The 23,497-nt window shown below is 42.6% G+C and overlaps 1 protein-coding gene across 2 annotated transcripts; it reads left to right on the plus strand.

Annotated features, from left to right (window-relative positions):
* Positions 1-665: 665 nt before the first annotated feature.
* On the plus strand, positions 666-23,158 carry LOC311043645 (N-alpha-acetyltransferase 20-like). Of its 2 annotated transcripts, XM_084054955.1 has the most exons (8): positions 666-954; positions 1,407-1,536; positions 2,781-2,940; positions 8,313-8,598; positions 9,285-9,456; positions 10,815-11,039; positions 18,388-18,609; positions 21,831-23,158. In XM_084054955.1, exons 1-8 carry the CDS (start codon positions 838-840, stop codon positions 22,103-22,105), a joined length of 1,587 nt encoding a protein of 528 aa, XP_083911081.1. In that variant the 5' UTR covers positions 666-837; the 3' UTR covers positions 22,106-23,158. The 2 variants fall into 2 exon arrangements, with proteins under 2 accessions (XP_083911081.1, XP_083911082.1); XM_084054956.1 differs by lacking the exons at positions 666-954; positions 1,407-1,536; positions 2,781-2,940; ... (2 more) ...; positions 10,815-11,039; positions 21,831-23,158 and adding an exon at positions 19,250-20,103 and having other exon boundaries at positions 18,512-18,609.
* Positions 23,159-23,497: the final 339 nt, after the last annotated feature.

Genomic DNA, 23,497 nt, shown 5'->3' on the forward strand with positions numbered 1-23,497 from the left:
TAATATGCAAATCACAAAGTGTCACATGACGTAGAGTGGGGAAGAAGTAGCGTTGCCATGTCTGCTTATTATAAGCGACTTTGGGCTTTTTATTAAAATTTGGTAGCAGATATATATCTGTGAGCCTGTAGATCTATGAGCCTGTAGATCTGCTATTTTTGAAAAATCGAGAACATTTGTGCAAATCTTTGAATATATATTTTTTAAAGCAAACATTTTTAACTCAAATCTTTGCTTCTGGGGGTCCATATTTTGAGATGGGGTCCGCGGCCAAATACATATCATTTTGGGGGTCCTTGACATGAATTGGCAGTTGCAGGTTGCGGGTTTTTGGGCTTGTTTTTAAAGTGTAGTTATTTGGGCTTGTTTACAAAAACAAATTAAATGATTGTTTACACCACTTCTGAAACATGTCTCAAATGTTTCAAATATATTCCAAATATTTAAATTTTCTTTTGAAGATCTTTTTGAAAATAGCAGATCTACAAGCTCAAAACGCCTCGCTGTGAGCTTGTAGATCGGCCAATTTGCAACTTGTAGATCGGCCAATTTGCATAGTCGCTTCTTATGGGCTTGTTTTCATAGACCTGGCTGCTTATTTCTCTCACAAAATCTGGCAACAGTAGGCACTAGGCAGAAGTATATCTCAGTACAATGTTGGACGTTTCACTACAGAGTTACTGCTGAGTTAGAATAGAAAGTGTGTTTATGTTTACATTCTGATTTCTGAAGTTTAAGAGTAGATCAGAAAATATAACATTAGCCCCGGGACGTGATGACAGACAGAGTATAGCAGCTTTAGCATGAACTGTTGTTGTAGTGTTGAAAGGTATAGTGATGTATCTGGTGTTTACTTTGATTGTACTGACACAAAGTTATTATGGCCAGGTTATTTGTCACAATGATTCCACCACCAACAGACCCAACATTGTTCTGGTGATGTCTGATGCTTTTGTAAGTATCTCTCTCTCCTCATAACTTTAAATGATGTTGTTTTGCTACTAGTATGAAGTGGAAAAAAGATGCTTTTCTGTTTCCTTTTGATTGATTGATTGAATACTTAATTAGTCAGAAATGTAAACATCACGTGGTACAGTCAGACATTAAAGCTAAAAGGATAACCCAAAAAAGTCCTGGGGACTTGTTTCCATTGTGATCCTGTATTCAATCCATCAACATAACATACAAAAAATAACACAATAATACATGTCATCATCTAATACAAACACTTATTATGTACAAAATATATAAAAAAAAATAATCTTTTACCTCCCCTTTTGGTCTCCTCCATGCAACCTTACTAGAGCAGGCTGCAGTATTCTTTGACATCTTTTGTTTATAGTAAATATGTAATAACATTAGGATTCATACCGTACAATATTTCTCTCTTTCTTTGTTAAATGAAGGATGGGCGACTAAGCTTTGATCCTGGCAGTAGAGTGGTGCAGTTGCCATACATCCAGTACCTCAGAGAGCTTGGCACCACTTTCACCAATGCCTACACCAACTCCCCTGTCTGCTGCCCCTCCAGAGCAGGTACAGTATATAGCATTGGTTCTCAAAGTGGGGTCTGGGGACCCCCAGGGGTCCTGGGGGAGGTACCAGGGGGTCCCCAGCAAAATGTGTTAATATAGCGGCAGAATAATTTTAACCGCTTTAACCTTTTATACTTTGGCTATTCAAAAATAGCAGATGTACGAGCTCATAGCGCGGCACCGAGTGCCGCGCTATGAGCCTGTAGATCTGCTATTTTTGAAAAATCGAGAACATTTGTGCAAATCTTTGAATATATATATTTTTAAAGCAAACATTTTTAACTCAAATCTTTGCTTCTGGGGGTCCATATTTTGAGATGGGGTCCGAGGCCAAATACATATCATTTTGGGGGTCCTTGACATGAAAAAGTTTGAGAACCACTGGTATATAGGATAAGGGTTCTCAACCTGTTCAGGCCCCAACCCCCCCAAAATAATCATATTTCAACTGAGGACCCCCCAAAAATAATCATATTTCAACTGAGGACCCCCCAAAAATAATCATATTTCAACTGAGGACCCCCCAAAAATAATCATATTTCAACTGTGGACCCCCACCCTGACAAGCACTTGGACCTGTGGGAATCAAAATTTAGTTTGACTCGGTTCCACAGATAAACATTGTGAAAATAGCCGATCTACAAGCTCTCAACGCCTCGCAGTGGGAGGCGGTGTGGGCTTGTAGATTGGCTATTTTCACAATGTTTGCCTCTTTCTTACGTGATCTTTGACCATTTGGCCAATTTGGTATTAAAAAATGTCTTACAAGTCATTACATTGTAACTTTATAAATGTGCAGATACCCTGTATACACTTTAAATTGTATGTTGGTTTGCTTACTGTTGAGTGAGAAAACAATGTTGCACATTAAGCTAATCATCTGGGGACCCCCCAAAATAATTTGGGGGATCCCCCTGGGGGATCCCGAACCCCTGTTTGGGAACCACTGCAGGAGGACAGGCCAGGAGCTTCACCCATACAACATTGTTGGCATATAATGAGCTGTCCCTCTCTTTTTACGTAATGGAAGATTTGAGAGATCTTTATTTTTGTAATCTTCCCTTGTCATTCTGTAAAGATTTTTTTAAATTCTTTTTTAGTGTGGCTCGATCTGCTGCCTTCAATCAGAGAATTATTGATAACTTAATTCACCATTTACCTTGTTATTGTCAAAAGATGATTATTATTATTACGTATTATTTGTCAAACACTAGTAGCAGTGTATACGGTATTTGTTCTTCTTAGCAATGTGGAGCGGCCAGTTTGTTCACCTGACTCAGTCGTGGAACAATTACAAATGCCTGGACGCCAACGCCACCACTTGGATGGACGTGTTGGAGGAGAATGGTTATCGCACCCAGAGCATGGGCAAGCTGGACTACACCTCAGGGAGTCACTCTGTAAGGTAGGTATTCGTCACAATCAGAATCCGTTTATTGGCCAGGTATGTAGGGCTGTCACGATTATGACATTTTACTTGACGATTAATTGTCATTCAAATGATTGCAATTTTAACAATTTAATTGTGTGGCTTTTAGGCCTGCACGAGGGCAGGTATGGTAAAAACTAAGAAATGACTGACAACAACCGACATCAAAAATCTAAAATAAATAATGTATTATGGCCAAAATACGCTAGGGGCCCTATTTTCGCCGGTGCCTCACCCATTATCCCTAAACTTCTTTGCCATTTTGTACTATTTTCAAATAGTTCAACTTGCCGATGTACTTCGATACGTTGTGAGCTTGTAGATTGGCTATTTGAACTATTTGAAAATGTTTTTAAAAATAGTACAAAATGGCAAAGAAGTTTAGGGATAATGGGTAAGGCACCGGCGAAAATAGGGCCCCATATTTAATATCCCAAAACAGGGATCAATTATTAATCGATTAGCTTATTAAATGATCGATTATTATTTTATAATAAATTAAATGGATGAGTGTGCGACCACACGATAGTGTGTGGTCACACATTGTGTTTCCATACATAAATGTCTGGAATAACAACCATGTCGGTTGTTATTCACACATTTCCACTTCTCCACGTGGACTCTTGTTCTCATGTGACCTTTTTCCAGTTTGTCTTCTCTGTGTCTATTTATACTTGTGTGGGTGTGTGTGTGTGGGGGTGTTTTTACATGCGTGTATGTGTGTTTGTGTTCATGTTTATGTGTGCTGGGGGGCGGGTGTTTATTTTCATAAGTGGTGTGTGTGGTGGTGTTGGTTTGTTGTTGCCATGTGTTAGTGGGTGTGGTATGTAAGTGTTTGCACGTCGTGGCAATAGTGGGTTCATGCAGTGCCAGAGAAGCCTGCAGTTTCAGCACAAACAACAGCAGTCTCAGGCTTTAGGAATAGGGTTAGGCTTAAAGTGTTAAGGTTGGGTTAAGGTCACATACATTGTACCCTCTACGAAAGGGTAGGTTGGTCCTCCCTCTCTGAGAGAAGAAATAGGCACTGGTATCAGTTTATTTTTAAGGCTATTGATGGGAAAGTACCACCATACCTTACATTGCTATTAGAATGGAAAAAAATCACACCCAGTGTGAAGTGGGCGGTGTGTGGTCATCACAACATGACTCACTTTAAAAAAGGATAAATGACTTTTTTTTAAAGTCCATACTGCTATTCATAGGGCTGCACATGTGTCATGTGTTTCGCTAGCCAATCACAGTCCTGAATTTGCAAAGTCAACCAATCACATTACAGTTAGTGGTGATGACACTAGCTGTAATGTGATTGGCTGACTTTGCAAAAGTATCGATTTGCATTAACAATGGAAGGGTTAGGGGGTATACAAATCTTTTGGTCGGTGTCCAAAACTCACTTATAGGGGGCGGCTACACCGCCCCAAAAAATCACGCTACTTGTCCAGGGCCCTCCGTGAGCACGGCCTCTGCCTTCTTGCCTCAAGGAATTTTCCTGCAGGTGCATTGACGGCCGACTGGGGGGTCCAATCCACCCAGCCCTGTACCCAGGATTGGAGTGCCTTAAGCTGGGTAGAGAGGCGGCATGAGGCCCCTTCCCTGGTTCTTTTTGAAAAATAAAAAAATCACACTACGTGTCCAGGGCCCTCCGTGAGCACGGCCTCTGCCTTCTTGCCTCAAGGAATTTTTCCGCAGGTGCGTGGAGGGCCGACTGGGGGGTCCAATCCACCCAGCCTTGTACCCAGGATTGGGGTGCCTTAAGCTGAGTAGAGAGGCGGCATGAGGCCCCTTCACTGGTTCTTTTTGAAAAATAAAAAATCACGCTACGTGTCCAGGGCCCTCCGTGAGCACGGCCTCTGCCTTCTTGCCTAAAGGAATTTTCCTGCAGGTGCATTGACGGCCGACTGGGGGGTCCAATCCACCCAGCCCTGTACCCAGGATTGGAGTGCCTTAAGCTGGGTAGAGATGTGGCATGAGGCCCCTTCCCTGGTTCTTTTTGAAAAATAAAAAATCACGCTACGTGTCCAGGGCCCTCCGTGAGCACGGCCTCTGCCTTCTTGCCTGAAGGAATTTTCCCGCAGGTGCATTGACGGCCGACTGGGGGGTCCAATCCACCCAGCCCTGTACCCAGGATTGGAGTGCCTTATGCTGGGTAGAGAGGCGGCATGAGGCCCCTTCACTGGTTCTTTTTGAAAAATAAAAAATCACGCTACGTGTCCAGGGCCCTCCGTGAGCACGGCCTCTGCCTTCTTGCCTCAAGGAATTTTCCCGCAGGTGCATTGACGGCCGACTGGGGGGTCCAATCCACCCAGCCTTGTACCCACGATTGGGGTGCCTTAAGCTGGGTAGAGAGGCGGCATGAGGCCCCTTCCCTGGTTCTTTTTGAAAAATAAAAAATCACGCTACGTGTCCAGGGCCCTCCGTGAGCACGGCCTCTGCCTTCCTGCCTCAAGGAATTTTTCCGCAGGTGCGTGGAGGGCCGACTGGGGGGTCCAATCCACCCAGCCTTGTACCCAGGATTGGGGTGCCTTAAGCTGGGTAGAGAGGCGGCATGAGGCCCCTTCACTGGTTGTTTTTGAAGAATAAAAATCACACCCAGTGTGAAGTGGGCGGTGTGTGGTCATCACAACATGACTCACTTTAAAAAATTACCTTTTTTTAAAGTCCATACTGCTATTCATAGGGCTGCACATGTGTCATGTGTTTCGCTAGCCAATCACAGTCCTGAATTTGTAAAGTCAGCCAATCACATTACAGTTAGTGGTGATGACACTAGCTGTAATGTGATTGGCTGACTTTGCAAAAGTATCGATTTGCATTAACAATGGAAGGGTTAGGGGGTATACAAATCTTTTGGTCGGTGTCCAAAACTCACTTATAGGGGGCGGCGGCTACACCGCCCCAAAAAGCACTTATCAGACCCGCTCAAGCGACTGGCTTACACTTGAGGTTCCACCTGTTCAGAACTTTCCCTGAACTGGGGAAATCTGCTTTCTGCTTTGACGCTCCCATCTCATGGAACACTCTACAACTCACGCTGAAAATGAATGCCCCAATATCCTATGGACAATTTAATCACCTGCTCTTAAATCTCCCTACCTCACCATGTAATTGTTTTTAACTTACAAATGTTCTGTATGGTTTTATTGTTGTCTCCGCCAGGCCGAAGGCATGGTGGAGAGTATGTTTTCACTTTGTCCGTCCGTGTGTGTGTGTGTGTCCGTCCGTCTGTGAACACATTGGTCAAGCTTCACGTGACATCACAATATGTAATATAAATAGGTAAGACAGAATTAATCAGGAACAGTACTTTCTTTTACCACCTCGCCTGGCGGAGACCACATTTTCTGGTTGTTTCTGTGTTTTATATTTGTTTGTGCCTCAATTGTTGATTTTTTTGTGTGTATGTAATCTCGACAGCATTGCAAATGAGGGTGAACCTCAATGCTCTTTTCGAGAATAAATAAAGGTTTCGTTTCGGACAGGCTTTCCGAATACGTTTTTTTTTCTTTTCCGGACAGTCAGGAGTCAGGACATCTGGGGGTCTGAGAAAAAGTTCTGAGACTGGCCACCAGAGAGTTCTGAATGACGTCAATATCAGCTCCCTTTCCGAAAACTTTGGAAAGAGCACGTATTGTGCTTTAGGGTTAAGGCAGGTACACATTGCAGGACCTTAAAGTGGTCGGGGAGTCATCTGATCGTGAAGCATTACACATTGCAGGAGTTTATTTCTTGAAATCGGCTGTCATAATATCGTTGTGGTCTTCACAACACGATTGATCCCCGACAAGGGCTGACACACTGTAGGATAGTTCACTAGGATGCTATCTCCAGAGTCAGACCCAATACATACATTTGTGTTTATTCCAATTCATTTTAATCAACGTATCCCGTGATATGCCTCTCTCCCTCTCCCACTCTCTCTCTCTCCCTCTCTCTCTCTCTCTCTCTCTCTCTCTCTCGCACGGCAAGTGCGCTGATTCCGCTGTGACAGAGTTGCCATGTCCGCTTATTATAAGCGACTTTGGGATTGTTTTTCTCTAACGTTGCTTGAAAGTGTAGTTTCTTTTTTGGCCTTGTTTCCTAATGTTGTTTGAACCAGTTGTTCTCAAACATTTTCATGGCAAGGACCCCCAAATTAATATTTGTCCACAGAGGCGCAGACCTTGCCCTTATGAAAATATGTTGTGCCATAGACCCCCATACAAGATCTGTGTGGATTTGGAAAATACTCCACAACCCCCCCAAATGTCTTCTTTAAAAATAGCCTATCTACAACGTGAGCTTGTAGATCGTCTATTTTCAAGTATCCAATGTATTTGTATATAGGCTTAAAGTGCCCATAGTCGCTTTTGTTGGGCTTGTTTTCACAAACTTGGTTGCTTATTTCTCTCGCAAAATCTGGCAACACTCACAGACTACGAGACACACACACACATACACACACACACACACACACACCGCTCGCTCTCTGTGTCTTTCTCTCTCTCTCTATCTCTGTGCAATAGTCTCAAATAAACAGCCCCCCTTTGAGCACGCTTGCTCACTCTCATTCTGTTTTATAATAATGTTTAACTTGATACAGGACTGGACGGTAACTGGACGGGGATCTGTTTGTTGTGGTCAGGTCCACCGACCTTCCATAGCCACGGTGTAATGTGCTCTCATTGGCTGTAGCGTGCATCTCCTCGCAAGGTGATCGCAGCCCCGTTCATAGTGTATGATATTGTCTTCTGTCCTGTCCCAGACGGAGCTGAATATCTAACAATTTAGTTATCTGAAAACGGTGGGAAAGCCGTCGCAGAGCGGAGAATCGCGGCCACATCGTGTCGCGGAGAATCGCGGCCACATCGTGTCGCGGAGCCTTTCACACACAGCGAGCATTATCTCGCCGATCAAAGGCCGATCTGCGTCAGGTCGGGAGGTTTTGTCGGCGAGTGCCAAAAAAGGTCGGCGACAGCAATATCGGACCTAATGTCCTGCAGTGTGTACCTGGCCTTAAGGTAGGCTCCTAGGGACGTGGTGCCTAGCAGTGCAGTGTCCTTCTCTGCACGAATCTCCTACTCAGTCGTGGACAGTGTTGCCAGATTTTGTGAGAGAAACAAGCAACCAGGTCTAGGAAAAACAGCCCAAAAGAAGCGACTATGGGTCACATGTGCACTTTAACATATACATCAGCTATTTGAAAATAGCAGATCTACAAGCTCACAACGCGATGCGACGCGTTGTGAGCTTGTAGATCTGCCATTTTCAAATACAATCTTGCGGGGAAATTATAATAATCAGATCTGGCAACCCTGGTTGTGGACATTCATGTTTGTTTGTCTGTTTGTTTGTATGAACCGTCCTCCTAGTAATCGAGTCGAGGCCTGGACGCGAGACGTTGGCTTCCTGCTGCGCCAAGAGGGCAGGCCTGTGACGCAGCTCGTGGGCAACGCGTCCACGGTGAGGGTCATGACCAAAGACTGGGAGACCACAGACAGAGCCACGCAGTGGATCCACCGCACCGCAGCCGCATCTCAGCGCCAGCCCTTCGCCCTCTACCTGGGCCTCAACCTGCCGCACACCTACAGAACCGACTCCCTGGGTCCCACTGCGGGCGGATCCACGTTTCGCACTTCCCCATATTGGCTTAAAAAGGTGTGTTCTGAGGTGTTGATGGCCTAGTGGTTAATGCCTAATACCAAATATAGGCTCTAATGCAGCTGACATTGAGTCGCGGGTTCGATTCCCGAGCCCGACGACCTTTGCTGTGTGTCACTCTCCATGTTTCCTGTCATTCTCAACTGTACTATTCAATAAAAGGCCGAAAACTGAGAAAAGCCCCCCCCAAAAAGAAGGTAACACTTTACTTAAAGGTCGGGTGTATAATGCATTATAATCGCGTTTATAATGCATTATAATGCGATTATAAGGCATTATAAAAAAGAAGGTATGTTCTTTTACACAGTAAAATAACATACCTACTGTACAAATGTAACCAAATGGATCCATGAACCGTGATTAACACTCAGTATTTTTGCTGTGTGCTCTTTTTGGAACTTTGCTGTTTTTTCGAAATTTCTAATTGCTTCTTAAAAAGAAAAAGAAATGAGTTGTGTTCCATTTAGTTGTTGTATCTGTACAAGTACATTTGCACGTACCTGAAAGTCTTCCTATGCATTTAAATTATCCACATAGACTGGGCAAGCGGAGGGTCAACCAGAATAGGGATGCTAGGGTTCATGTGGTTCGAATATACAGTAGCTCAGGAGGGATTCTTAGTACCGTTTTTATTAGGATTACATTAACATGTTGAACCTTGATCCTTACGTTTACCTACACAGGTGTCCTCTGATCTCATCTCTGTTCCCAAATGGCTGCCCGTGTCAGCCATGCACCCTGTCGACTACTATACCTCTTTTACCAAGAACTGTACTGGAGACTTCACCGAGGAGGAGATCAGAAACATCCGGGCGTTCTATTATGCCATGTGTGCTGAAACGGACGCCATGCTAGGTGAGTGGACGAGTGGTTTGTTAGTGTGTGTTAATGAAAAGGACACTTAACACTTTCAACCTGGGAGCATATAGGTCAAAATTGACAGAAAAATCGGCATTGGCCGAAAATAGCCGATCTACAAGCTCACAATGCGTTGTGAGCTGGTAGATCGGCTATTCTCTCGCAAAGATATATAGTGTAGAACCATTGGGAATCCGGTCAGCTAAGCATAGGGTCCATGGGAAGCACGAGTGTCTACAAACACTCTTTGAAAAGATCTCCAGCACTCACTTGGTCCTTTTAGGATCTCTTATTTATTGTGTAGCCCCAGCAGCAGATCACACACGGACGTCTCGGCCAACAGCCTACCTCACTCTGATTCACGATGAGGAAGGCCGTTGGCTGAAACGTCCGTGTGTGAACCGTGCACCCAATCACTATTCAACTGACGAGTGCTCACATTCTCTTTTTCCAAGTTATCCTGTCTAAAACACACCTGTTTCGAAAATCTCTGGGGCCCTGATTCAACCACTTTTTGACTATGCTTGCACCTCCTGGTACTCCAACACCTCAGTGTCACTGAAGACTAAGCTTCAAACCTCCCAAAACAAACTGATTCGGCTACTCGTCGGATTGGAGCCCATGACCCACCTTTCTCCCACCCATTTTGCCAGCCTAGGCTGGCTCAGGGTGGAAGACAGGGTTAAACAACAAAAAATGGGACTGGCCTTCAAAATTGTAAATGCAAATTTGTCCGATATGCCCCCTATTCCCGCATATCTGAGTAAATACCTCCAAAAGGTTAGCGACACCCACAGTCACAATACCAGAGGGAGCGTTATCAACAATTTGGTACCACCCACCCATAAAACAAACATGGGCAAATTCTCCTTCTACAGCACTGCCACCCAGGATTGGAATAGTCTAACCCCATCCCTCAAAAAATGCAGTTCGCTGGGCTCATTTAAAAGAGCCTTGAAAAATCACCTTTCAGGAGGCCAAAAGAGGAGGTAGTACCATTTTCCCGTTAGACAGCAGACCCCCCCCCCCTGTTCTTGTACATATATTTCCCCCCCTTTTTTTTTATTTGTATTTTTTTTGCTGTTTTTTTTGTAATGATATTCGAACTGTGGTGCCACTATATATGTCTATGAATTGAATACCAAGGCCCTCATTGGAAACAAGTCCGCAAGGACTTTTATGAACGGACCTGTTAGACAAAGTATTTTAAATGTAACTGTGCTGTTTTACATTTTTTTTGCCTAATACAATATTCAATCAATCAATCAATCAATGTTCATTCAGTAAAATGTCTTCACTGTGTCTCTGTCTTTGTCACCTTGTGTCTTCTCGCTCTTATGTTTTTTTCCCCCCAGGTCAGGTCATTTCAGCTCTCAGAGACGCCGGGATTCTAAACAACTCCGTTGTGATCTTCACGGCCGACCACGGAGACCTGGCCATGGAGCACCGGCAGTACTACAAGATGTCCATGTTTGAGGGCAGTTCCCATGTGCCCCTTCTCATCATGGGCCCTGGATTGATGTCCGGCCTGCTGGCAAACCAGCCCGTGTCCCTGGTTGACCTCTATCCCACCATACTGGGTGAGAAAGCACAATAAAAATCTAAATGACCAAGGCACACCAATGGGCAAGTAAAAAAAATCATTCATTGCGATAATAGCCGATCTGCAAGATCACAGCGTGTCGCATCGTGACACGTTATGATAGATCTGCTATTTTTGCTATTGTTGAAAATGAGTGTAAAATCTTGAATAAAAATAACTAAATAAATACATTGATTTAAATGTAAAATATTGGCCTATAATGCCCCAAATAGAAAGCCAGGTTGAAAGTGTTTAAATTATTTTTCTTTTAGGGTATAGAATGGGCCTCTATATTGGGAAATGAGTGCGCACAAAGTACTGAAATAGTAAATAAATGAAATATAATTTTTTTGTTATCAATTGTTTTTATTATGTCAAAAGTACAATCACATTTTAAATGAATACATTTTTTTTTTTTTTTTTAACAACAAAAACAAGATACAAACAACTTAAAACAGAAACCATAATAATAAAAATAAAAATAAACCCACCCACCCCTCCCCGGACCAACAATGTCCCAAAATGTAAGGATCAAACACTATGCATATACCTGTGCAATGTCATAACACTGTTATACAACATTTAAACCAAGTCTTTAATCTTATCTGCAACGTTAGACCACATATCAATGTTTTTCTCATTAGCTCCATGTAACCTTGCCGTTGACAACTCCAAATAAACAATATCTAAAAAAGTTAAAGCCCATTGGCGAAAAGTTAGAGTATGAGGAGGTTTCCACCTTGTAGCTACCATTTTCTTTGCAGCTGTTAAGCCAGCAAAGAAGATGCGCTTATGTGTGCAGTTCAGTTGTAGCCGGGACACATCATTTAATATAAGTACCGCTGGAGAAGGTGTAATATTAGCTCCCAAAAGTAATGACAATTTAGCAGCAACCATACTCCAAAAAGAGTTAACATTTGGACATTCCCAAACCATATGAAAAAAGGTACCAATAACATTTGGATTACAAAATGTGCAGTTGGGGCTATTTATAAACCTCATAGCACATAATCTACGGGGAGTCAAATATGTACGGTGAACAAAATTTAAATGAATCTGTTGATGATCTGGGTTCCTAGAAGACAACAATATATTAGACCATACTGTGTCCCAATCAAAATCAGGCTCCAAGTTCCCTATATCATTTCTCCATAGAGTATCCACAGCTAGGGACCCATAATTAGATTCTAATAGAAAACCATACAATGCGGAAACAAGGCCTCTTGATCTACTAACGTAACAGATGAGTTTATGTAAAGGGTGTATTGTAAGGGGAGTCTGCCACGGAACTCCATAAGTCCTCATGGCTGTTCTCAGTTGTAAATAAAAGAAAAATGAGTTGCCTGGCAAATTAAATGTGTCACATAAATTCTGAAACGAACGCAAACCATTCTCATCAAATAGATCACCCAACGTATGAATCCCCTTTGAACTCCATCTAGGAAAGCGAATGGGACGTCCCTCCAACAAAAGTCCTTGGTTATTAAACACTGGGGAAAAAATATTCCATTTCAAGTCAATCCTGCACGTTTTTTCTGCTGCCCTCCATACCGTTACCAGCTGAGATATTATTGGCCCAAAGCGAACTTTGCATTGATTATTAGTTATATTTGAATAGATAAGATCTCTCAACCCAATAGGATGTACTAAACTCTCCTCAAGTTCTCGCCATGAAACCGTAGTTGCCGAGTCAAACCATTTTAAGAGGGGACGAAGGGTAAAGGCCCAGTAATATAATTTGAAATCGGGCAATGATAAACCGCCATCAGCCCTGGCTCGCTGCAATAAAGAAAGTTTAAGACGTGGACGTTTGCCATTCCATACAAATTTAGACACAGCTGAGTGAAGCTTAGTCCAATACTGTGGTGGCGGTGGCAATGGAAGCATAGAACTTACAAAATTTACCCTAGGAAGAACGTTCATTTTTATGATTGATACTCGAGCTTGAAGAGAGTTGGGCAGCGATGACCATCTGCCCAAATCAAGGCCTATTTTAGTAAGGGTGTCACCATAGTTGTTTCTAACAATTGCTTGTAGAGAGGGGAAAATATCCATGCCAAGATACTTAAATTGGCTCACTACTGGGATTACGGCCGGCAAAGTGGCAGTTCTCATCTCGTCATTCAGCGGTAGAAGGGCAGATTTTGTCCAATTGATTTTGTAGCCTGAAATGGCACTAAACAGATCAAAAACTTTTAGAACATGCGTAATTGACCTTGGGGCATTCTCAATATACAAAAGAATGTCATCAGCATATAAAGAAATGCGATGCTGTGTGTTTTGGATTGAAATAGGACTTATCTCCGTAGACTGACGAATCGTCTGAGCCAGGGGTTCGAGAGAAATGGCGAAAAGGAGTGGACTAAGAGGGCAACCTTGTCTGGACGACCTGCCAATCGTAAATAGCGGAGAACAAAGTTTGCCTGTCAGTACCATCGCTGTCGGATTGGAATACAGCACTTTAATCAAATTGATGAATGTAGCCCCAAATCCCATTTTACCTAAAACAGCCCATAAATAGGACCATTCTAAGCGGTCGAAGGCTTTAAGCGCATCAAGCGATAGTACAGCAGCGGGGGTCCTCAGTTCCTTAGCTCTATCAATGATATGCAGCAGTCGCCTGACATTATCCGAGGCCAATCTGGTCCTTATAAAACCTGTTTGGTCACAGTGTACTAACCTAGTCATATAATCCTGCAAGCGTTGAGCAAGCACCTTAGCAAAGATTTTTAAATCAGCATTGAGAAGCGAAAGAGGTCTATAACTCGCACAATCTGTGGGATCTTTGTTTTTCTTTAAGAGCAGGGATATAATGGCTACATTAACATCCCTGGAGAAGGAGCCTCTCTCAATAGCATATTGAAACATATCGAGCATCACCGGGCCCAGATCATCCCAAAATGCAGTATAAAATTCAGGTGGTATCCCATCTAGACCGGGAGACTTGCCTTTACGCATACCGTGAGCTGCCACTTTCATTTCTACTATGGAGATTGGACTATCTAGCGTCTCAGCATCTGCCTCATTTAGACTTGGTAGCTGTATTTTAGATAAAAAATCGTTGCACTTTTCTTCATCATGAGTGACCTCGGAGGTGTAAAGCTCAGCATAAAAGGCTCGAAAAGCAGCATTGACCCCTTTAGGTTCTGTGATCAGGTCTCCATCTATTGATTTGACACTAACTATATCAGAAAAATGTTCATTAGATCTAAGACGTAAAGCCAATAAATGACTGGGCCTTGAACTATTGAAATAATAATTTTGTCTGGTGCGCTTCATGAGAAATTCTGAGCGAAGTTTAAGAATGGAGTTAATTTCTTTTTTAACTACCTCTCTCTGAGCTGCTGTGCTATCAACATAATTGAGCTGTAAAGAAGCATCTAAAGCGGCAAATCGCGCCTCCAACACCACAAGTCTGGCCGACCTCTGCTTTCTTAAAGTAGAAGAATAGAGTGTTGTATTACTTCTAATAAAGCCCTTAATCGAATCCCATAAAATTCTCGGGTCATCAACCGATCCTGAATTAATGTTTATAAATTCACGTAACCCAGATTGAAATTGAGCTACAAATGATGAATCACGTAATAGTGTGGTGTTAAATCGCCATCTAGGTGCTCTATCTATCACCTGGCGTAATGATGCAACACACAGCACTGCCTTATGATCTGAAAGTGACATTGGAAGCAACTCAGCCTTACTAATTTTGTGAAACAAATCAACAGGAGCAAAAATGAAATCAATCCGAGAAAAAGAAGCATGCCTTCCAGACAGAAAAGAATAATCCCTAACTGTAGGATTCATTAATCGCCATATATCAACCATGCCTGTCGATCCTGCCCAAGCTCTCAGCTCCGCAGATGCTGATGCCTGCTCTCTGCCTTCTGCATTAGAGGACCTATCCAAACCATGCTGCCATACTGCATTGAAATCAGAGCCGACAATAACTTTAAACTCTGTTAAATCCAATAGTGTTTTAGTTAGCAATTTGTAAAACTCCTTGTCCATAACATTAGGTGCATACACAGATACTAATGCTAGCATTTTGCCCTCCAGGCGGATTTTTGCAATAGCTATTCTCCCTTCACTGTCTGACCAGTCACCCAGCAAATCTAATCTTAGTCTACGTCTAGCCAGAATGGCTACTCCCTTGACTTTGGAAGTTGCAGCTGAGAAGGCCAAAACCCGATAGTGTTTATTAGCCAGTCGATTGGCATGCTGCTTTAAAAGGTGAGATTCCTGTATAAAAGCAAAGTCAATTGATTTAGCACGCAAAATCCCCAATATGCTGGTCCGTTTATGTGGCACATTCGCTCCCCTTACATTAAAACTCAAAAATTTAAATTCTGTCATAACCGCAGATCAAAACCGACATAAGAAAAGCACAGTGAAACATTATAAAAAAATCCCTGTTGGTCCCTTGCAAACACCCCTCCCACTGAAAAAACAAAACCCCCCAGCAATAAAAATTCAACACACAAAAAACACAATATTGATGCTTGGAAGAAAAACCCCCATTAGCTTCATAGAACACACAAACAGTTCCCCCCAAAATATCCCTTGAGCCCATGCAATGGACTTCCTCCCCCCTCCCTACCTCCCACCTCAAAATGGCTAAAGACCATTCCACACTCAGTGAGGAATAGTCAAACATCACCATGCGACCTGTGGTGATCTCTCCCTCCACTAATGTAAATGAAAACAGAACTATAGCAATAGTTTAAACATTGAGCAAAAATAAACAAAAATTGAACACTTGTTACCACCCAAGTTTGAATTTTTTTTTTTTTTTTTTTTTTTTTTTTTTTTTTTAATTTTTAATTTTTTAATTTTTTAATTTTTTAATTTTTAACTTTTTAATAATTAGTATTAATTTATTTGTATACATACATATACACACATACGTGTATACATGCATGTACACTCCCAAACTCACATGTGCACATCTACCAGCCACGGTTATAACCTAGATATAGATATTCCTTCCCTGTATTAATTTATCCCACTAAGTATTTTTCTTTCAGTTCTAAATCATACTTAAATGTAGAATGGGATATAGACAGGCGCACCCTAAAGTTCCCCCATCCACAGTCCATCCCTTCTAGCAGATGTACATAAAAAAGAAAAGAAAACTGTAAATCCGGGTGCAATACCGGAGGGCGCCAGCACCAGCGCATACCTTGCATTCTAATGACCCACCCTCCTGTACATGAACCGGAAGTATAACGTGAAACCGGATGCCAAATGCATCATGGGAAATTGAGTTCCGTGACTAACGCGACATCACATGTCGTTCAAACATACCGAAAAAAAAGGCCAAAACAAGTACAAACTCGGTCGAATATAAACAGGATGGTTATAAATAAAACATATCCCAACCAGTGAACAAGAACAGTGCGAATCACAAACAAAAACAGCGCAGAAAAACGCTAATCACGGGGTTAGCTTAACCATCATCCACTATTAGCTTTTAGCCCCCCTGCTAGCCCTACTTCCAAGATACACCAACGCGAGACATTAAAACCAACCTATTCTTTCTCGACTGTAATAAAAACTATATAACGTGTCTAACACGACCGTGACCCAATCAAGATAAAGTAAAAATATATGTGTAAATCACGGGTTATCGTATATAAAAATAAAAAAAATATAAAGGATCTGTGCCCCGTGTGTTAATAGTGGTTTTAGGTGCCTCAAGTTAGCTAGCTTAAAAAGCAAACAAACACAAATAGGGCTAGCTAGGCCTGGCCCCCAGCCAGCATTAACTCCTCAGAATAGCCCCCATTTTTTTAAAACAACAACAACACAAATTTGAAATAAAAACAACAGTAGTTGACTCTCAGGTATAATATAAAACAATATCGCGTGCCTAGCACGACTGTAACCTAAGCATTTTAAAGACAAATATTACGAATTATTGTGTACAAAGTTCCATGGCCCGTTTTTTTAGCTGTTTCGGGCTAGCCAACTAGCATACCTCTCCTCTTCACACCGGCTCCTGCTCCGACGCGGGTGCCGGTGCAGATGTGTGTTGTAGGCCTCTCTTCGTTGGTGATGATGTAGCCGATGATGTAGCAGACCCTGGAGGTGATGGCGTAGCAGCCTTCTCCCTTCCTTTGATACGTCGGATAAAGTCATTCACGTCCGCTGGTTTGTCAAAGGCCTGGGTCTTGTCCTTGTATGTTATCAGCAGTTTCGCAGGGTATAACATGCCTTGACGAATACCAGGAATCTCGCGGAGTTGTTGACGTACCGAATCGAATTCTTTCTGCTTCTTCCGCACCTCCAGGGCCAGGTCCGGGTAGAACCTGACCGTCTCGCCGTCGTACAGGACTTGGGCTTTGGCTCTAGCTGCCGCGATCACCTTCTCCTTGTCTCTGTAGTCCAAAAACTTCATGATCAAAGTTCTCGGTCCAGCGTTGTCGTCCTTCCTCCGGCCTACTCTATGAGCGCGTTCCACAGATAGCTTCGATGCTAACCCCAGTGTTTGAGGCAACCACGTTTCGAGAAAGGCACAAGCATCATTACCTTCTGCTTTTTCAGGCAAATTGACCAATCTAATATTGGATCTCCTGGCTCTATTCTCAAAATCAATACATTTAATCTCCAATTCCGTGTACTTCTTTTCGAGGCTCAGGATCCTAGACTGTAATTCAGCGACAATGTCCTCCGTGCTAGAGACGCGAGTCTCCGCACATTTGACACGTTCTGTACATTCCCCGACCTCCTTCCTTATTCCGTCAATCGCCGACATTACAGAATCAAGCTTGCTGGAGAACTCGGACTTCAAATCCTTGATAGCCTCGAGTACTGGTGCATTACTGCTGCCCAGATCCCCTCCCGAGTTCTCCGGTGTTCCAGAGGCCATGTTGCTATCGTTAGCTTCCTTGCCGGTGTTGTGTGTAGTGGAGCTGAAGTTTAACTTAGGCTGGTTCTTCCCACGAATTCTTTTTGATCTTCTGCTCATCTGGAGACTTCTAATATTATAGTTGCTCACTTTTCCATTATAGTCTGTTTCATATGTCACATAATTTTAACAAGCCTACGGAGCGGAGAAACACACGTCCGCCTAGCTCGCCGCCATCTTGGATCCCCCTAAATTAAATATAATTGAAACAATAATAATGTATAACTACTTTAGATAATATACATTTATAACTTAACAAAAGAAAACTTTTTGTGTAGTTGTATATATTGCAATAATGTAGTTGTCACACACCCCCATGGCTCTCTTCTTTCACGGCACACCGTTTTGGAACCACTTGTAGTCCACGTGTAGAAGCACAGGAATAAGAGAAGCTATACGTGTTTTGGTTCGCGTGCAACAATGACCCCATTGTGTTTTTTAGAGGTTGCAGGCATCTCAGCTCCAGGGGACCTCAGCGGTTACTCCCTCCTTCCCCTGCTGTCGGCGTCCAGGACCACCTCTCACCAGAATCCTCCTCGTCCAGACTGGGTTCTGAGTGAATACCACGGCTGTAATGTCAACGCCTCCACGTACATGCTGAGAACTGCTCGGTGGAAGTACATCGCATATGGTGACGGCCTGAGTATCCCTCCACAGCTCTTTGGTATGTTCCTGTAAGGGTCGTATGGATCATTCCCCCCCCCCGTCTCCCACCACTAGTCTTAAAAACTCACCTCTTAAGACCCCACCTTGTACCCTAGCATTCCGATGTCAGTTACAATTTAGACATTTGGCACTCTTATCCAGAGCAGCTTACAAATGGCAAGATCAAAATAAACAGCATGCAAGGTGCCCGGTCTTCGGTCGACCAGCTGGCCAAGACCAACACCTGGGTGTCCGTGCAGAGGAGTCAGGCTGCTATCCAGGCCTCCTAATCTTTTTTTTTTTACTACATATACAAATATATTTGACTTAACAGAATAAAACGTTCTGAAACGCTGGAGAGATCAGGATCAAATGTCTTGTGCATACTGCCAGTAGGTTACAGAAGTACCTCCATAAAATTCTTTCACATTATTTTATACATTTTTAACTTTTATAAATTATGGAAGTCAATGTTGGCTCGCATTGGGCTACAACCTTGCCCAAATTTGGAGTCACACGTCATGATGATGTCATAGATAACTGAGGTCATAGATCACTGATATCACAGGCTGGTTCTAGTTTGTTATATCTTGCAATGTTATCTTGTGTTTTGATTTAGTGTTCTTATTGTAGTTTTTTTTGCTCTGGTGCTTAACCAGCTTTTTGTCTGAAGTAAAATAGGTCAGTACAGCAGCAAGCTAAGATGACAACACTACGACCGTTCACCTGCGATGACCTGTTTAAATTCAACAACATCAACTTGGATCCTTTGACGGAGACCTACGGTATCCCGTTCTACCTCCAGTACCTGGCCCACTGGCCCGAGTACTTCATCGTGGCCGAGGCCCCGGGCGGCGAACTTATGGGTTACATCATCGGCAAGGCGGAGGGCTCGGTGGCCAGGGAGGAGTGGCACGGCCACGTCACCGCCCTCTCCGTGGCCCCCGAGTTCAGGAGGCTGGGCGTGGCGGCCAAGCTCATGGACATGTTGGAGGAGATTTCGGAAAGGAAAGGCGCGTTCTTCGTGGACCTGTTTGTGCGAGTGTCCAACCAGGTAGCGGTGAACATGTACAAACGGCTGGGCTACAGCGTCTACAGGACGGTGGTAGGGTACTACAAGGAATGCAACGGAGAGCCCGACGAGGACGCCTATGACATGAGGAAGGCCTTGTCCAGAGACACGAGAAAGAAGTCGATCATTCCGCTGACTCACCCTGTCAGAGCAGAAGATCTATAATACCAATAGACCGGTGGTTCTCAAACTTTTTCATGTCAAGGACCCCCGAAATGATATGTATTTGGCTGCGGACCCCCCGCCATCTCAAATATTTTTGCCAGGGATTTTTATCCCTTTTATATTTTCGAATAGCCAAAGTATAAACTATGGTTAAAATGATTGTGACGCTATATTAACTACTTTTACTGGGGACCCCCTGGTACCCCATCAAGGACCCCTGGGGGTCCCCGGACCCCACTTTGAGAACCAATGTAACCAATGCCAATTATTGAAGTGTAAAAAATTGCAATCAAAATGTGTAAGTCCAAAGCTAGGATAATTGGATAATTGATTTAATGTAATTTTTTGTTGGGGGGAAAAAGTAGCCTGGGAAGCATACCTTTTCGGGTCTATGATCCGGTCGGGAGCGGAAGTAACCCTACGTCACCAGGCGCGTCATCCGCGTCATTAGGTGGCCGGAACAGCAATCCGGAAAGACTTCACCCCAAAATAGGTCCGTCTGCAGGCCTACCTAATAAAATCCTTGATGCGGCATAGTTTAGCTTATTTTTTAAATATAAATGTGAGTGTACTTTCCGGAAACTATTTAGCGTCTGTCTACCTTTGTTATCCCACGGGGAAAGAGGAATTGCTTTTTTTTTTTTTTTTGCAGACCTGGCCTAGACCGGATCACATGGGCCATTAATAACGAATACCAGGCTTTCCTCCGAGGTGGAAAGACTGGTGACGCGAGGTTAGGGAAAAGGGCTTATGAGAACCCGTAAGAGGGCGCAGTTACTCAAGGTGGCCACAGGAGGGAAGTAAAGAAGTACATTGAAAAGACTATACGGCACATTCAGGCATATAAATGCAAGGTAGTACAAGCTTGGACTATTGACTGCAAAAGTGAAGGACATTTTAATTGATCATCTTAAGGATGTTGATTGTAATTTGGAGAATATTAATTTCAACTGCTTGGGGTGTTCATTGAGTTGAATACAGCTGTGCTGCTTTTATTCCTTAAAGGGGAATTTTGGACCACGGTTTTCTTACCTTTTCTATGAAGTTATGATATCTTAGGATGAATGGTACAGTAGAAAAATGTCATAACTCCATCCCTTCGCGTATTTTAATAGCTTTTTTTTTTGTGAGATCTGACGTTCATAGTGACAGAACACAAAAAAAACAAACAAAAAAAATAAAAAACAGAAGTCTCGCTAACCGAGATCGAAATCTCGAGATTTCAATCTCGTTTAGCGAGACTTTTTTTTTGTTGCAGTGTTCTGTCACTATGAACGTCAGATCTCACAAAAAAAAAGGAAAAAAAAGCTATTAAAATAAGCGATCTAGCGCAAGGCCTATTGGTTCACGTTTTAAGCTGTGGCGGACCCGGGATGGAGTTATGACATTTTTCTACTGTACCATTCATCGTATAAGATATCATAACGTCATAGAAAAGGCAAGAAAACCTTAGTCCAAAATTCTCCTTTAACGATGAGGAACAAAATGCAGATCGAGTACACTCGTACCAACCTAAACTGGATTACTTCTCCCCTTTTTTTTGTTAAAAGGACTGAGGAATGGATAGAGGAAGCTAAAACTTTGAATCACGACAGCACAGAAATGTGACTTAGATGCAGGGGTGGACTGACCATCAAGAGTACCAGAAGTCCCAGTGGGCTGGTCTGATTGTTGCCTGGTAGAGAGTTTTTTTGTGTGTGTTTTTGTCCTCGGCCTACAGAGTGGAGAGAAGGACCATGTAAAAACTACAAAATTATTAACGGCATCAGCCCACTAGTTGGTCTCTCATTACTCAACAACACAAACATTTGATGTATTGTTGCTTGAGTAAAATGTTGCCTGTTCATAATGAAAAATTGTTAAAACTGCACCGCCCCTCTCAAATCTTCAGTTTCTGTGACCTACTGTCACTGCAGTGATGAGGGTACAGTCACACAAGCGGGTGTAGCCATTAAACCTGTCTCTTTTCAGTCACTGATTCATGCTTCCTCTCTCATTTTCAGACCTAACGTTGGACAAGGGAGAACTTCACGACGTCGTGCTCAAGTTCCCTGACGCCTGGGCTCATCTGGATTGGCAACTGCGTAGCATTCTAGACTATCCAAACGTTTCCAAAGCTGTTCACCTCTACAACAGACAGCAGTTTACCTCCTGGCGCCAGAGTCTGGGAACCAACTACAGCCGGGCCATCGCCAACCTCAGGTGGCACGTGGACTGGCAGAAAGATCCGTCAGACAATGAGAGAGCTATTGAGGAGTGGCTGAAGGATTCATTGTGATGTACTGTACTGTAGCAGTGTTTACAACAGGGTGGGCAACTTTGATGATGGAGAGGGCCACTATATTTCCACACTCACTCCAGAGGGCCACATTGCATATACTGTCAGACACCTCTTACAGTATCTCCGTATTTTAACTTTTTTTGTAAATTATTGCTGTACTTCACCATTCACACAAAAATTGCAAAAATAGCCGATCTTGTAGTTCTGCTATTTTTGAATTGGAATCCTGATTTATTTTTTCCATTTCTTTATTGGAATCCTGAAAAGTAAAATTTGTATTTAATTTCAAATGCATTGTTTTTGTTATACTTATGTCAAGTTTTTGACCTTAAATACAAATACATTGGACATAATAAAGACAATTGAATTTTAATACTAGTCATTAAACTACTAATATAGACTGAAGTAATTAAAGCAGGTCATGTTTGGAAATGTAACTGCTGAAATCAATAATATATCAGTATTCGCGGACCTGTTTTTTTTGTGTGGGTTGCGATGTTTTCACCTATAATGAGAACGACATGCGCAATATGGATGTCAGGTTGATAGTGGTTAAGACCCAGGATGTCCTGAAATGCATTAACTGCGACAGTCTGCGAGGCTGCGACGTACTGAGAGATTTTTAAGATTTGACCATTCTTGTGCATATAACCAGTTTGTTTGGACATCCTTCTGAATCGTGACAATCGCGAATTTGTTCCTCCTGTCTTTCACGAACAAGAAAACCGCAGAACCACCAGAACAAGAACCACCAGAGCCCCTCTCGTTATATTTTATTAATGTATTTGTACTGATGGGACATCGTCAAGATTGTCCCATCAGTCAGGATCGCCTCAGAATGTGTTTATAATATTGTTTATAATACGTCTTCTTCAGTAGGTCCAGGTGTGTTTTGAGACACCTTTCACTGGAACTGGAGACCTTCTTGAGACATTCCACTGATTCTTCTCACTGGGACTAAATAGTACAATGATAGTGTTTGTGTCTCTGGTAGGCACAGTCAGTGGTGGTTGTTCCTATTTATGTGTGTTTACAGTGAATCAGACTGGATCTGAATACAATTTTTATGTCTTGTTCTTTAAAAGAAAAAAGATTGATATATTGAAAAAGTGTTATTCTATTTATTGGCTATAATAATAATAATAATATATGTAATAATAAGATAATCATTATAACATAATTATTATATGTATTAATAATTACATTGTTTTATTATTATTAGTAGTAGTATTAATATTGTATTGTTATTAACTGATTTTTCAGAACGCCTGCCGTTATCATGCACATTTCTTCAAGGTATTAAATGACAATTGTGGGATTATATATTACTGCACCGAGCTGCACAGAAGGTGGCAGCAATGCACTATTTTACTGCTGCAAAAAGTCAAG

This window comes from Gymnoscopelus microlampas, assembly GCF_963454915.1.
Source record: "Gymnoscopelus microlampas genome assembly, chromosome: 4".
Taxonomy (NCBI): domain Eukaryota; kingdom Metazoa; phylum Chordata; class Actinopteri; order Myctophiformes; family Myctophidae; genus Gymnoscopelus; species Gymnoscopelus microlampas.